At 38.3% G+C, this 18,586-nt stretch overlaps 1 protein-coding gene across 4 annotated transcripts in view; it reads left to right on the forward strand.

Moving 5' to 3' along the window:
* Positions 1 to 200: 200 nt before the first annotated feature.
* LOC132918496 (protein couch potato) overlaps positions 201 to 18,586 on the forward strand; it is a 57,884-nt gene continuing 39,498 nt past the window's right edge. Inside the window, exon 1 of one of the 4 annotated variants that reach the window (XR_009660507.1) lies at positions 201 to 1,118. Coding sequence is in view for 3 of the 4 variants with exons in the window: in XM_060979749.1 (XP_060835732.1) it covers positions 975 to 1,118 (144 nt within the window). In the remaining variant the exon portion in view is untranslated. The remainder of the gene's footprint in view (positions 1,119 to 18,586) is intronic. The other 3 variants (XM_060979749.1, XM_060979748.1, XM_060979747.1) reach the window with 3 other exon arrangements.

Genomic DNA, 18,586 nt, shown 5'->3' on the forward strand with positions numbered 1-18,586 from the left:
TTTTTTAAATTGTTCTACTCGCACACGCCATATGGAAAACAATGCAATCGTCGTCGTCGGTGGCTGTGGCGGCGATGGAGGAAGAAGGGGTATACGGCCGCCACCACCGCCCGCCAAGCTTCCTGTTCCGGTCGGTTCGGCGCCGGTCGTGTTCGGTCGCCGTCGCAGTCGCCGCCGCTGCCGCCGCGCCGTCGCTACCACAGCTCGGCCCTCGGCGTTCACGTCAGACGCAATTCCGACACGGCGGCAGTCGTACGTTCCGCGATCACACGCACACACCGCGACATTTTTACCTCTTACACACTGAACACACCACCTTAACCACCACCATCACCATCACCTCCACCACCTCGATCACCACACGTACCCAAACCCTTACAGACACACCACACACACCGTCCCGAGTCCCGTATTGTTTTTTACGATTATTGTCATTTTCGCGCGTTTTACACCGATTAATAAGGAAAAAAAAATAATAATTTCAACATCGATCGGTCGTCAATCGGAGACTCAGTTTTTATTTTTCTCTTTGACCGTCGCGTGTGTGTATACCCATTCTATAAATAATATATTATAAGTACAATAATATAGTTAAACGACACAAATCGAAATATCGCCGCCGATACAACTGTGCACGGTCGACCGTCCTCGCCGCCCCTGCAGTAGTGACCTGCCGTCGTCGCCGAGTCTGCAAACTACCGTCGTCGTCGTCCGAAACCGAAAACACGATACTGCCGATCAGCTGCTGCAGCAGAAACCGTGCCGCGCCACGGTAGTGACCACATGTTGGCGCTGGTAGTGGTCGTCGCGCAGCATTACACCCACCCGGTTGAATCGTGGAGGCCGTCGCCGTTGGAGGGTTGAAGAGGGCCCGAGGTGGTGCGTACAACGGACCGGAGGCCGCCGCCGCGACCCTCAAGAAGCTCAGACTGGACGCCGCCACAGCCGCCGCAGCCGCAGCCGCAGCCGCAGCGATGAACATGTCGCCAACAGGTCACACGCCACCGCTGCAAGTCCAACAGCAGCAAGGACCCGGCAGCGTATCGGTTGACGGTCAGCAGTCCGTCGTCACAGGCATGTGCAACAGCATCGATTCCGTCGGGCCCGGCGAGGAAGAGGTAAACACAACAATATAATATTTATAAATAGTACTATGTTGCAATAATAATAATATTATTACTGTTATTATCGTCTGAAATAACCCTTTCCCGATCGATTCGCGTAGTGATAAATATTTGTCGATATTAAACCTGAAATGTGTATATTATCACGTCACACGCGTTAATCGTTGTCTTAATAAATTGTGTTAAGGATATATATGTCGGTTGGGTCGATTTAAGCGATTAATTATAGCGACTCTTATTCAGTCATATCAAAGGTACGACGATATGATAGCTAAACCTAGACGATATAGCCGTATAGCGTTATATAATAATAATATTATTATCATCGTAACGACGATTCGGTAGACGTACGGGCCGAGGGCGTCTCCCCGTGTCCACCGTGAGAACGTTTTCTAATAATAATAATAATAATAATACTGTATTTTTCGACGGATGTGCGTCGTATAATCCTTTGCTCGGCCGTCCCGTCATGTATCCCCCCGCCGCCCATTCACCCGGGAGCCTAACATTTTATTATAATATATATATATATATATAGGTGCACTATGTACTATATGTGTATATAAGCGACACGCTCGTTATTTGTGTGTAAAACTTGCACACACACCAACACACACACTACACTGTATGTGTACGTTACATAAAATATACGCTAGTGCACAAAAAAAAAAAAACAATATGTTTGTTAGGGCTTGGCTCGCCGTCGTCGTCAAATGTGATAATTGCTCCGAACGAGGACACGATGAACGACTGCAGCAGCAGCGTGGTTTGTACATGTCGCGTGTTATGTTACCTATATAATACTTAATATATGTTTAATATGTATGCCAAGTGCACTGCACCCTCCTCTCCACCACCGCTGATACCGTTACCTCTAGCCCTATATCAATAGTCACTAGTTCTTATCACAGCGCACCGGTCGAAATATCTTCATTTACTCCGGAAAACGGCGACAGCGCACAATACGATCGAGAATCGCGGATGTAAAATATCGTTGTTTTCGTACGTGCTCATACTTGACTCGATTTATTTACTACTCAAAGTTTTTTTTTAATTTTATGTAGATTATATAATGTATTAATGTATAAGAGTGACACGAAGATTTTAAACGACTAGAGATGAAAAACGAGTCTGCAACGACGAAACCCTTGCGTGATCTCTAAAGTTTGGTTGACGTCATGCAACGTATGATCATACGGTTCGTCAGCATCATAATCACAGGCGAATGCTGTTAAAATCTCCAATGAACTGCATTTCTTGGTATTTTACTGGTATTAATGCACATATACGCTGTATCTTAACGACTGAGAACACGCCTAATGACGCAACGGCCAAGTTATTATCGTCGTATATTTTTGAGAAAATACTATTGCGCCGCTAAGTTTGAACATTGCTGTTCTCGAATACCATCCGTGGAAATTTATTATTTATTTTCAAAGAGATAACAAAATAATAATTTAAACCGTTTTCAAAAGGCATTTAATAGAGTTTATTAAACACGTCGAGTTTAATACACACTTCACCATTCCTCGCCGATCTCAGGCGGCGTTGACGGTTGTATTGCGTGAGTTTTCGCGCAGGTGTGCCACTCGTTTCTCCTAAGTTTCGGGTGAAAACGATTCCGTATGCAAATAATACTATCGGTCGGGCCTATGTTTTTTTTTTTAGGTTATATAGATTTCAGGTGTGGGTGTCGCGCACATAACGTCATCGTCGTTCGTCGTATTGTAGTCGTCGTCAGCGGCGGCACTACCGTGTACACAACATTACAATACTTGCAGGCTGCAGCTAACACGCGCGCGATCCCACCTCGGCGCTAATTACCAGTCGTTCACGGTCCGCCAGATACGCTGTTCAAATATACACACGCCCAGTGGTTGCCAAAACGCGATGCGTAAAACAAAACGACCGAGCGCTTGACAAAGTTTATGACGAGAACGGGAATAACGCGTAAAGAAAGACGTAGTATAATATTCTCTTCTGCAGCGAAACGGTCGTAAAAATTACGTTTTAATATTATTGTTATTATCGGTAGGTAGGTACCTATGTTATAATATTGTGTGCCACCGAAGTTTCGTAAGACGTGCACACGGGGAGTGCGGCAACATGTGTTCACCTGAGGGGCAGCTGCTGCTCCCCGTGAGAACAGCTGATCGCCGTCGGGGTGGTTGCCGACGACGGTGGCGGGTGAGCGCGTATCGTCTGTGACGGGATTTCGACGCGCGAGTGCGTGCGTTAACAAGACTCCCTCCAAAACAACAACAAAAAAAATAATGCGTCCCGTCAAAAATATTGCGTTTCCGGTGACGACGTGATCTCAAAGCGATCGACAACTACGGGTAAAAAAAAAATCTTCTCCTTAAAAACAGTGCGTCCGCCGAGGGTTCAAGAAATTTATCATTATCGGATATATTCGAGTGCGTCTCTATATAACATGCATATCATGGAGAATACAGAACAACGTGTATAATTATGTAATTTTATACACAATACCGATGATATTATGCAGTAGTATGCGATTATTTCACAGAATCCCGTCGTCACCAGTGCACGAGCAGTCGAAATATTGTACTCGACTTAAATATAATCCCGTCGGTGCACTGGTGGCTATAGGGGGAACACGGTCATCGTAGTATACTGCATAACTGGTTTCCGTAATAACCCTTCCAACCGGAATATTCCGAAATACCAACATGGGTCCCGCAATAATATCCCATCTTCATTACAATATTGTGTGACTATACCGCGGAGATCTCGTGCCGCTACAGCCTTCGTCGTTATTTTAATACGCGTTTATGTATACTATATAGTGTATACTATTATATTGATGCTCACCCTCAGATGCGACCGACTATTTTAGAAATCGGAGTCTTCCATACAACATTTCACTGAAGAAAAAAAATACTAAACGCGTCGGCGCGCGGAGACGACGCGGAATATTATTATTTATACATTATACGTATTACTATATAGTCGGCGGCAGTCAGCTGCAGCAGCTGCCGTAGTTGTTCCTCGCGAGACAGAAGTTTATGTGTGTGTCTATGTATATATATATATATATAGGTACGTTTCGCCCGTTTTGGGTGACGCGCTCTGTATATGTAAGTATATATGCACCACTCTGTATATTATATTGTACTCCGACGGCCCGCGTCTTACATATATATACCAACGTAGGGTGATCTGGTTTTGAAATGGGATCTTTTTATTATTATTATTTTTTTTTTTTTACATTTGAGCGATTTTGACACTACTGGCGATGAAAACACCGTTTGCGTATTATATCATATATTGTACTCACACCGTGCAGTGATGATCGTCTTTGAAATCACCACGACAATTTGATGATAAAGCCGCGTGTGTTTAACGGCGTTACAACGACATGATCGCGTGTGATAATAATGTTATATCACATAATATTTGTGTAGTTTGCCGGAATATTTTTTTCTTGTGTCGCGCGTCTCACGAGTATACATTATAAAGTATATATGTATATATATAGAAGATTATGATATAAAAACTTTAACTGCGTCGGCGGGCGCCAGCCGACGCATAATTCAACGTTCTCTCAACGACCAGCTCTGCCGTTCTCAAGCCACTCGAGACGACGTCTATAATATACATGCACACACACACACACACATCGAGTCTCGCCCCTCGTTATGGCCAAGAGTGCACACGGCTTTTATCACAACACCAGCAACTTCCTCCCCTCCATCCATGTAGTCACTGACAACAAAATTGTACGAAAGAAACGAGAAATGTCCCCTTTCACGCACCCCGAACTCGATAGCGGGTGCTAATTACGCTGGGCGACTGTCAGAGAGTGGATACGTGATATTTACGCAGAAATAAAGACCGCAACACAACTATATAGTCTATACTATAAAGTATACGCTCTGTCGACGCTGTCGCTGGTGTATATTATACGAAAAAAATGTACGTTTTTCGAAATTTCACTTAGCTCCACCGAATAAAATGTTCGTCACCACAAAACTCGTAAACTCTTCCGCGCGTGCAGTTATCGACTCGTATAAATCCCTCGGCTGCGACGGCGGGCATATGGCAAGCGAGGCTCGCGTGCTAGCGTTCACCGTATGCCGTTTCCGTCCGGAGGGATAGTTATAGCCAACAATGACGCCACTGCTACTGCCACTGCTGTCGTAGGCATTATTCCGACGAACTCGATCTTATATATTATGCATGTTCTCCGAGACGGTAATATAGTACCTATAGCAGTTAATTCATCGATGGGGACGACGACGACATCAAATTTTATGTAATTACAAACACGTCATCATATTATTTCCGATAAAAATAAATACGCATACGAATAAAAAATTAATAAATGTCATTATAACGGTACCTACATATATATATATACATTATGCGCACGCGATATGTACAGACGCTGCACATAATATACTTATACACAATTTTATATGTACGCCTATATTGTATGTACCGCCGACCGACCGTATCTGGTCAAGCTCTGAAAACCAGTTTAAGCACGAGCCGAAACGCCAATTGAACGACGTCGTACGTTGATGACGATGATGATTATTATGATGGTGACGATGATAGGCAACGTGTTCACATCGCGAAGTTCCTGTGCAGCCGCTCAGCCACCGCTACCGTCGACTTATGTCCAATAACATATTTTATTATTATACAAATCTTGTATTTCCGGTGCATCGCGATCGCACTAAACAACAGCCGTTGTTCCTAAAAGCAACATAATAACATTAAGCACATTTCATATACTAAGTTATGATATACATAATATGTAAACCATATATATATATATATGTATCACATGTTGAAATACTATAAATCGTATAAATTATATTACCTGTATGTATAAGGTATCAAGTCGATCAATACCGCGGTAATAACATTAAAAGCTTGCAAAAAATGCATTTTTTTATTTGTTTTTTTCTTTCGTTACCTCTATACACTATACAATTAGATATCCATCTGTATATCTACCGTTTCAGTGCGGCTCGTATATTTTAAAAATATCCATATCATTTATTACTAACGTAGATAATATGTAGATTGACTTTTTCAATTAAACTAAGTACGGCCGTATAGATTATTATACCTATAGGATATTAGGTTTACGTGATGCACGTTATGTGTGCTGACTTACAAATTATCCGAACCGATTACGAATACAATAATGTATAGCAGAGTACATTATAATGAATTTGCATTAATTTAAAATATCGGTTTCGTACTATTATACATGTCCAATTAACTACCTAACAGTAAGATTCTATAAAAACGGATGGATCTTAATGGCATCTGTTCTTGTAAAATATATTTTTTTCTCGTTCCGTGTGACCGTTTGCGTGCAGTGTATTCGCGATAATTTGTGTAAATTGATATTGACGCTTATACCTCGCATTTATGTATGCATGAATTTTATGATTTTCATGAATATACTCTGTTTAACGAGATGAATAATAAAATATTATATTATAATATAATGATATAGCAATTAATATTCTCCGCAAACGTTTTTTGAGAGCGCCTGTTTTATTTTTGTCGAAACACTACGAGTATTGTATCGATTTTTGATATTTAATTTTAATTAAGCATAACGACACTTTACATTGTTGGCGCCATAATATTTTTAATGTTTATATAAAAAAAAAAATGTTATAACATGCATAACTTTCAAAATATTTTCATCCCAAAACACCGTTACTCCGAAATGATTTTCATCGGTGTCGTAAAATGTCATTTCGTGTATCATAATATATTTACTACCATTTTTATAATTTAATACAAACCATAAAATAATTCATTATTATTTATTACTAAAATCGTAGTTGTATTTGTGATGTTATTAATCAAATCTGTCATTATATTAGTTGTACGTACTAAAAAGGTTATACATATATAGGACAAAATAAAACGTATGACGGTAGCACACTCATACTTCAAATGGAAAATAAAAACACGAAAATTAATTTTAATATCTATACGAAGTAATCAAGTTATTACAATGAGCTGCTAGCATTTAAGGGGTTTTAACTTAATGTTATAAATCTTAAACACTACATATTCAGATGAAAATTAAAATGACATGGCACAACACACAATTAATATATTAATTAATACTATATTTTCCTAATATAAACAATAAGAGAAATGTTGTGTTTATAACTGTGTGTTTTACATAGTAATTTTAAACAAATATTACTCAAACATCTGAATTAAATATTTCTCTACATACCAAATAATATAATATGTATACACCAAACATAATATTGTCTAAAATAATTTACAAATCGACCAAATATATGTTGCATAGGTACTTGTACTATTAATTGTATTAAATAATACTTCTAAATCTACTCCCAATGGTAGATTTAAAATTTAAAAGGTGGTCGACAAAACCATGAGAGGGACCTCGTATAAAACTTATCCGTGAGTCATAATAATATATCCCCACCTTTTTAACGAAACATTTCGCAGTAATTTAAGTGGGCCCAGAACATAATATAAGCAAGTGCCTTGTCAGCATTTTGCCAACTAAACGACGTTAAATCTACCTTTGTCAACTCTATATTGAGAATAAATCCAAACTTAACTTTAAAATTTGTATATTTTTTATTCACGTGATACGATTAAAAAAAATCCCAATTTATATAATATGAATTTTTCGAAACTAAATTAAGCACATTGCATTATAAGGAAAATTATTATATACATTTATTATTAAATTATTATGAGTTTTAAAACAATACATCATTTATAAATTATAATTACTAAGAACAACTTGGCCAACAAAAACAATGCATCCATAATAGATATATAAATTGTTTAAAACTCTGAATTTGGGACGATGACTGATTTGAACGCCAACAATATTTTATAAATTTATTTAATAATATTACGTGTAATATTTATGTATCTATACACAACACTATAATATTTATGCGCATATTATTTTCTAGGCGTGAAAAATAATGGATATAACCAAAAGCACACGCGTTGAGTTTTACGTTCAATCTAAAAAAACTGTGTGTACAATAATTATATTTCATCGAATAAACATTAATCTTTTTATGTAAATATAGTGTTTGCAGTGTTTTATAAACGCTCAGTGGCACTGCAGTGTATATAGTTTATATCGCATGAAAATTCATAATCGTTTTATTTATATTTTAACTAATACACCATTTAGGTCTTCTATACATAATTCCACAATAACAGTATAGTGTATAGAATATAATATGGTAAATAAAAGGAACAGCACTGGCGTCTATAAACAAAACGTGACCGGAGTGATGCCACTGACGAGTGTACACCTCTGCACGACGTGTGGGCATATTATTATTCAACGTTTGGGCGTGCACATGTATATTACTATCATCTAAGCCCCAAAGCTCTCGGTCATCTATACACCTACGATAGTATAGATTTTATTTTTTTTGATTTTTGATTATTATTATATTGTTATTTTATTTTAATGCGATTTTCCTACGACAAACACCATCGCATGTTTGCTTTTATTTTTGTTTTCTTTGTCCATGTTTATGTATTCTATTGAGAAATAATACTTTAAGTGGTGCATTTTTTAGATAGATGCATTCAAATTTGAAAAAAATACAATTTGGACGTAAACACTTTTAAAAAGAATTGATTTTTGAGCAGGAAATTCACTAGGATATGAAATATTAAACGTTTTATCACATTATCACGTCATAAAATATATGGTATGGTTTAGTGGTTATAATTATGTACTAAAACGGTCATACGTAAGATAAGAAAAGACAAAAATTATTAAAATATTCTCTTTGTTACTTAAAATTGGAAATAATAATAATAATAATAATAGTAATACTAATATCCCTCGATGAAACTTTGTACCAATTTCTGATTGAGGCTTGTTTTTATTATTTTAAAACGAGTTGTTACAATTTTAAGATTTAAAGATCTTTAGATATTATACGTTAATAGTTACAATGGAAACAAGAATATCTATAGAATATGATTAAAATATTTTTATTTCCCGTTTTTAGAAAAAATTTTTTAAGGAATCAAATCAATAATGAAAATGCTTTGACTTTTACTTTTGTCCTCTGCAAACCAACGATTAGGCAGGAGTATAACCAAACGTATATGCATACGCACAGCCATTATTGTGATATTCACGCGAATCGGTACACTTAAAATAATATAATATGTTCCCTGCACTACAAACGTCGCCGTTGCAATCGGTCAAATATACCGTGGCTGGTAGCGAGCTGCGTTTATTTTTTTCTATATATATTTTTTTTTATTACTATTATTTATTCAGTTTGCCCACGCGGTCCATTAATATCACTTAAACGGTTTTGATATTTTGCACGACCGATTCCCAGGGCGCCTCAGCGCATCGACCGACAGGATGGCATTCAATATATATATATATATAACATTAGATATATTATATAACAATATATATTATATTCCGTTTCACACATATTATGATGATATCAAATGTATAATATGTGATAGAAAGAGCGGTACCTATGTTTAGACTCTCGAATGCCCTACGTCCAAAATCCCAAAAGGGACTTCCGGGGTATTTTTACTATATCTAGACCGATCAATACTTTGTGCTCGAAAATACAAACGCGTAAGTCCTGCGTATACGTATGCGCGTGTATGTGCGCGAGCGAGTTTACCGTGTCGAAAAACATGAATCCGTCTGCGACGTGAATAAATATAAGTGTGAAATAATATGTATATATATAAATGTATAAAGGAAAAGGGCACGCGAGGATGAGACTTAACGTCTTTGCCGTTGTCGGGAAGACACAGTCTTGCGATTATAACGCAATACAGGTAAACGGATACTCGTGTGTTCGCGTTTTCGGACCCGCCGTACCGAAACGGATAATAACACGGTGCACACACACTCACACGCTCGTATCACATATATAGCGAACGCATAATCCGGTATCCGTTTGCGCATTTATACCACGTATCGAGAAACTTTTTTTTTCTCTCCTCTTCGCTACACACCGCCGCCCGAAGACTCGTTTTATGTATTACACATACGCGTTCTATTTGTATGTTTTTTGCTCGCGACGAAGACATTTCGCCGACTCCGACACTAAAAGGATGGAATTCGGCGGATTTAACAATGTATAAGTATATACTGTATACACACACACACACATATATATATATATATAGGTACGTGAGTTGTAACTGCACTTACATTATAATAATAATATTATACGACGTGGTACACGGTGTGTACGCGCGGTGCGACGGACGTGTCCCACAGCCAACACCAAGTCCAACGAAATCCTAGGTTCGTTGTTCAGAGCTCAATTTCGAATATCGTCGTAAATGGCTGCGAATCGATCGCGCAACAATAGCATTATATATATGTAATAGTACGGCACCCTCGAAAAGGCAACATAGCTACAGCATCCGTCTGTGTGTACCCAACCAATGTAATCGGGAATAATTTCAGACGTCAGTGGCGACGGTGATATTAAGTGCACGTGCGAAATTATATTTTCAGATGGGAAAATTATATTTGTCGTCGCGTCGAGCCCATCAATGCATGGGGCGCGGTGCATACTCGCAATATTGTTATTATTATTATTATTATTATCATCATCATCATCGTTATAGTCGTCTATACATTTTGATTGTGAATATTCCGTTGGAAATTGACCATTATACATACTTCAGAGTATATTTGAACGACTCGGGATCATTTCGTGAGACATTAAGAACTCACATTTCGACGTACATACAGAAACCAAACACGTATAAACATGCCAATATCGTTGCCATGAATATTATGTATCGGGAATCGGGACGCAGCCGCCGAGGTCTGTGTCCTGTGAATAATAATAATTTTCATTACGTTTTCCGCAGCGGCGTCGTATACTGTTTGGGGAGTTTGACGATCAAATCGATTTTAATTTTAAATGTTTTTTTAACGGCAGCACGTGAAATAATAATAACAATAAATTCGTATAGTCTTCCGAGTGCCGTTGTTACAACCATAATATTATATTATTATTCTTTAGGAACTCTCGAAAGAATCCAAGTGGGGCAATGCGTGGCGTAATGCAAAACAACCATTACGCGACGTTGTTTGAATTTCACGAGATACGGTTGATTAAAAGCGTTTACGACGGATCGTCATCGTTCAAAATTAACCCACCGCGCAGATGCTGGTCGCGGTGTACGATATTATGTGTATATATGTATATGTACAGGATGATTTTTTAAAAGAAGACACTACCTAATTATATCAAAAACTATAAATATTTTTGAAAAAAATTGTTTTTACATATTGATAACCTATCATCTTTAAAGTTGTTTACTTTTTTGTTCAAAAAAGTAAATTATTTTTTATTTTAAAAAAACATTTTTTTGTGTTTTTGATACAAACAATATAATTTTTAAACGAGTGTATAGTTTAAATTTAAAGTTTAGATAATTGGAGTTGGTAATACACAGACATTTTGTAGAGTTATATTCGCTCAAAATGTTATTTTAAATTTAAAAATTATAACGATAAAAATATAATATTAAATATGTATATATATTTAATAAAAATAAATTTTGTAATTACTTAATATTATTATATACAAAAAAGAAGTATTTTCAAAAACCTTATAAGTTTTCAACATATTGGGTGTCTTACGTAAAAAGAATCACACTGTATATGAGATGATGCGTTCGCCTACAACATATATAATATAATACTCTATTGCGCGGCATATCATAAGACGTATTATATTTTCTCGTGTGTCAGTTCTTTCTTCCTAGGCTCTGTGTATAATATATATATACATACACGCGTACATATTACGTTATACATCAGCTCCTCTTGACAAACAGTAAAGTCAACACACAGTTATATCTACTATGCGTACATATATATCTATATCAAACAATGTTATGTATATACTATTATGTCGGTGGTCTAGATGGAATAGTATAATATAATATGTGTATGGGACAATGAGTAATTATATTATCAGTCGATATAATAGTAATAATAATATACTGTATTATACGATATTATGTAGAAGTCGACTGAGGCGCGATGATTACAACGACGACGTTGATACGTTCGACGGGAATACCTTTAAAATAATAAAATACCTAGGTATAATATAATAATATTATTGTACATGAACGCTGCGCATTGGAGATTACGAATTTCCCCGAGTCTCGAATGAAGGATTAGAATGACATTATTAATTTATTACTATCATCGTTAATAATATATGACGACTGACTACGGCTATTAGAGTGACGAGTTTAATGTTGTAACGTTAAAGTATGCAATTGACGCTATAAACAATATTATAATATAATTATTTTATAAAATTTAAACCTCGACACGCCCGAGAATTGTTGGCATATTATAATAATATTGGAACTTACCCATCGCATATACAATATATACGGGTGATAAAATGAAGTCACTAAGTCATCATAAGTGTATATTGACGTTGGTATAAGTATAACAACAGAATACGGTGTAAAATTAATAACGATTCTCTACAACAGACTCGCGTTCGATATACATATATTGCATATATTATGTAAATGTAACCCTCGTTCCTTGTTTATATTGATGCATAGGTACTTCATAATATCGATCAACAAAAATAATTATTAACATTACCACTTTAGCAGATTGACAGCTGTTCAAAACACTTAGTTTTCTGATTTTTGTGTTTGTTTTTTTATTCACTGATTCTTTTCCAAACCAATGATAAAAATCCGACTCCGACAGCGCAGTGAAAGTGCTAAATGCATATTATAATAACAATTATATATATAATATATTAATATTCCCCCGAGTCGGTGTGCTAATACCGTATACTGTCGTCGACCTCTCACGAGAACAACGCGCGCGCGTTGTATAATATTTTAAGAGGTATATTATTTTTCATCTAAATACGCGATAGGTACATTAGAAAATGATAAAACGTAAGTACCTGCAGCGCATCGCGTATCATTTGAAAAAAAAAACTCTCAACAAGAGCAATGCAAAACGAGATTACTTACGAATAATTTAAGTTCTTATTCGGTACGTAAAAGAAAATAATGTATTTCGCAAAAAATAAAACACTAAGAAAACAGAGTAGTGTTAAAGATTTCACGCGCATTGTAGAAATGGGTTCAGAACACTATGCGCCATCTATTGTTCGCATTTTTTTTTTACGTAACACATATATATATAATATAATATAACATTATTAATGTATAAGTTTAATCGCACAGCCTATCACTGTTAATAAATTTACATTCTTCCTACTCAGAGACGAGTGGTGTAAAATAGTATATAGGTCGAATAGGAGGTACCTACCTATTATATTGGGTATGCCTCCTATCTACAAAGGTTATAACAACTACCCGATAATTTACAACTTTACAAGCGTGTTTTTTATATTATATTATGTAAACGGTATACTTTTTTTCATTCAGCGAAGAGGTCATCGTTGACGAATTATACTGCTGCGCCTCCGAGATCGGTCACTGTGAAAGAATTAAACGTAAAACGTCTCTCAGCCATTTTCATTTTATCCTCATATGTAGGAGGGTCAACAGGATGTGAGAATTTAAGGGGTTTATGAAGCGTGTCGATAATTTGAAATGACATAATATATTACAGCCAGCCGTCGGTAGCGAGTTAACTCGGCGAACTTCCCCGATGGTAGGAATGTTTGAGTATAACTAGAGCCCAGAGGTATCCTATATTGGCTATTGCATTACAATTACAGACTTGGATTTATATGTTCAGATATAATTATTTAAAACCACGATGTTGCGTGCGCACAAACGCGGGTGAATGGAAAGCGGATAATAGACTCTTGCGGCGTACGACAAATGTACATCGTGTGAATTTTTTTTTACAACCGTGATTCGGTTTTTTCGGAAAGCTGATTTGGCGCAAGCATTTCGAAAAGCTACTGTCTGTGGGTAAAACGCGCGCGCCGTTTATCGATCCACCGCCGCCGCGCCTTCACTGCGCTACGACTGTACTTGGACCGTGTACTATGTACGACGAAATTTAACAGCGGCAGGCGGCGGTGTTCTGTGCGTGTGCGGTTACGGGCGCGCTGCGGCCAATTACGAAAAATAAATATTGAAATTTATTCCTACGCCGCCGCCGCCGCGAGGGCTAGCCGAAAAGGCGAACGCCTCTCCGGCCGTATATCAAAATAATAATAATAAAATATCGTAAACTGTATCGTATACACTGTATATACATAAATATAATATACATATTATATAGTTTATCCGTACTTTCGCACAATCGCACAACTGTATATTATATATATATATATACACTCATATATTATATATTATATATTATGATTTACATTTATGTTCTTACTCACGTACAACCCCAAAAATCAAGCGCCCCTAACGATGCTATGCGGGTAAATCGTCGAAATATATAACGCACTTGAATATATATAAATGGAACGCTCGCAGAGATCTGCAGTGTGTCGTATATCTCGCAGTGAACCGCACGAGATATTTTGGTCGTCGCACGTCAATCATGTTTGAACGTCAGTTTTTTTCGTTACACAATATTGTACATAATGCATTATTCATATTACTACCTATATGTCATGATCGATACGATAGTATAAAATAGTACAGTGACGGCGGTTTGTATTGTTTTTATCTATACAATATTAATATAGGTGGATACCTCATAATTCGTAGTAATTATATATTATATATATATATTTGAAAAACTCTCGATTTCTCTCCATGCCTTTTAATGTCAGGCCTTTTTAGCATTTTTATTTTCTCGCGCAATTTAAACTAACGCTTTGGCCGATCTGTCATTAGGTCGTTATATTATAGTTTAATACGTGATTCCCATTATCGAGTTAATGGTTCTAAATTGTATTGACACACTCCACTCGATGTGAAAACACCACGTGTACGGTATGTAATATTATACATTATTCGTGACGTTTCGAAGATTAGACGGCGCGTGTACTTTTAATTTATCTAATATAGTTTTTGTGTATTAGTTGAAACGAACGTAGCGTGGCACTGTATATTATATGGGTTCGTTTGTACAACGGAAAAACTCGAAAAAGAGGTCAGCGGCTCGTCATCGTCGTCTTCGTCGTCTGTGTGGTTCCCACGGCGGTAGTTATAATTTTTTTCCATTGACCTTGAATAGCGAGATGCGTTGCAGTGAAACCAAAATAATATAATAATACGAATAAATAGATATTATACTGATATTGTCGGCGTACGTACGAAACAAAACGCTGAAAGAGCCGTTGTGTGTGCCCATGCGGCTATTATATAGGCGTATATATCATACGATCGGCAGTGGCGACGATGGTCGGTGGCGGCGTCGTCGTCGTACCAGCTGGTAGACGACATGTGTGAGCATATAGGAAAGACCTCCGGAGCACCTGGTCTTTGAAGGCGCGTGCCAGACTACTAAATACATTTTTTTTTCACGTATATAATACATATATCATACACGCGCACACGCACACACATTTACACGATATCTTCTCCGGCTCGTTCTATACCACTACCGTTTCTGCACCGAAGCAATCCGAAACCGTATACGACCGATATAATAATACATACCTGACATGTGGTCAAAGCGGTACACACACACACACACACACACATACATGTTATATATTATTATATATAGGCCCTATTGATTTATGGCCCCGAGGGCGACCGTACGCCGCCTGCACCGCCGCCGCCGACGACGACGACGACGCTTTATCTGTCGGTTGTTATTATATATCGATTCCGACAGACCGTATAGGCGCGTGTGCAGCATCGCGCGGCTGCAAAAACACGAAAAGATGATTCGGCACGTACCCACCTATATAATAATAATAATAATAATAATAATGTTATATTATTATTATTATAATACGGCGACCCGTAGACCGTTCGCCGAAGTCCTAAAAACGGCGTCGTACACGAAAAATCTCGCGTCGGCGGCGCAGTGATGATGTTTTTTTTCCTTTCTCGTATTCCGTCTTAATCGCTGTCGCTGCTGATGCAGTCGTATGTAATCTATTAAATTTTCATTAGTGTTCCGGAACACGGGTAATCGTCGTTAGGCCGTTGACCGAGGTCATATACATAACAATATAAATCGGTATAATAAACGTCCGACCGGTACACGTCACTTAGTGCGCGACTGCTGCCGCATCGGTTGTTGTACACACGTCTTACGCACCATGGTAATTAAATTTTAATCGCATCGCTGCGGCGGATTCGCAATCTTATAAATTTAAAGAAGTACGCGTACGACGTACCTACATCATAATGATGTTATGTCGTGCACCACCGGTATTGACACACGGACTACACGTACCGACTAAATTCTCGACGGTTGCAGGGGCGGCGTGTTTAAGTATTCACTGCGACCGATCGGCGTATATGTTCAGAAATAGTGGTGCTACGATTCTCGACTTCTCGAGTAAACAATTATATTTGCGGTGGAATGCGAAAACTGACCAGCAAACGGTTTTGAGTTCGCCGTCGGGCACCTCATAGGCCGTTTTTCGCACGGTGCTCGCGTTCTCGTCGATATACCACTTAAACGTCGAGAATATTCCCATCGGAAGTTTTTCCCAGGCACCTTCCCGTGTGATCCGGTCCGGTTTATCCGCGATACACCGTTTATTATTCTTCGTCGCTGCGTGCACAGCTCCGACGCGCCGTCGATATAATGATTTATTATTATGTCGTACTCTGCTGTATACGTATTATATATAATATAATCCACACCGACTGCTGCACACGACACCGTCGTCGAGGTTTTACGCACCGACCGCAACCGCCTCGGCGTGAAGACCCGTCGGTTTTCAGAGTAGGGCTCGTACGACGCGAGTGTGGTATCGATATAATACTATAATACACATTATAACGCGGCAATGCGCACGATACCACAAAACTCGAAACGAAAATCTTGAAACAGCGGCGCGTAATGTGCAGTATAACTCGATCGGCCGCGCAGGGGTTAACAAAACGTGCAGGCCGACCCGGTGTTTTATTTATTGAGCCCAAAGGTCACGCACACGCACACGCGCGCACACATTTATATATATAATATACAGACGGGCGGGCACAAGCCGATATAGCAATTTGGTCCAATTAAACGTTGCACGGCCGTCCATCGTCGGCCTGTTGTTCAGCTACAATTTTGCTCTATTACAAACGCCGTGTATTTTTTCCTTTATTTTTTCACCGCCCGATCCACGCCTTTAATCGCAAAAGATTCGTGGACGAGGGATAAGAGCGGCGGGAGGGTACGAGTGGACGGCGGTTTTCCCGCAGTGGCTATACCGATAACTCCACGGACGACTTTAATGATACCTGCCGGGTGTATTATAAGACAAATTGGATAAGCCCGTGTTTTGTATGTACTTACAACACTTTATACAATATATATATATATATATATATATATATATATATATATATATATATATATATATATAAGCACAGCCGTGGAATGTTTACAGTCGTGCAAGTACGACTATGGTGGGGAAGATATGGGATAAGGAGGAGAAGACCGCGACGGCGAACGTAGTCGGTTAACCGACCGGCAACGGCAACAACAACAACAACAATAATAACATAATTTCACCGAGAATCGCGCGCAACCGTGTATGTGAAGTATAGCTATATCGGAGGTACCTCTATATACCATCAACCAGCTATATGTATTACCTACCGTGCGCGGTGCGTGGCCTCCGAGCGCAGTCAACGGGCACGACTTCCTCGACGATGCGTCTCGGAGACAAAGACTTATTTTTTGACGGGGGAGGGGCACGCGTATAAACGATCGTATAGGTGCATAATATAATATTATACAGTCGCAGTCGTATTGTAGCAGCTCTACACTCGTCATCGTAGTCGTTTCACTGTTTATCTCTTAAGCATAATACTGCGTATAGGTATTATATGGGTTTTTATTTTTCTCTCATTTTTATTTCGACCGTTCCGTGATGCACTGCACACACAACACACACACACTCACACGTACACATTACATTATGCCACAGAACACAATATAATACTCGCATAGTTTGTACCGAAGCCGGGCTCGCCCACGACAAACCGACGACTGTCGGAACACACTCGAAGAAGAATTACTATAATACTATATACACATATATATAGTAATACGTCATTGTGTGTGTGTGTGTGAGCGCGGAACACCACTTTCACCGTGAGAAATGGTTTTTCTTGTATTTCGTTCCCGTGGGGGGATCACGCGCGGTGACGTCCCCGTTGACAAAAGCCACCGTATTGACCGGATATTGTCCCGGAAACAGCGCCAGAGTACACTATATACCTACTTATTATGCATTATATATATATATACCTATACTCTACATCCTGCGAACTAGCCGCTGCAGTGTTTGGGTATATTGTAAACATAATATAACTGCTAT

The sequence above is a fragment of the Rhopalosiphum padi genome, chromosome 1 (assembly GCF_020882245.1).
Source record: "Rhopalosiphum padi isolate XX-2018 chromosome 1, ASM2088224v1, whole genome shotgun sequence".
NCBI lineage: Eukaryota > Metazoa > Arthropoda > Insecta > Hemiptera > Aphididae > Rhopalosiphum > Rhopalosiphum padi.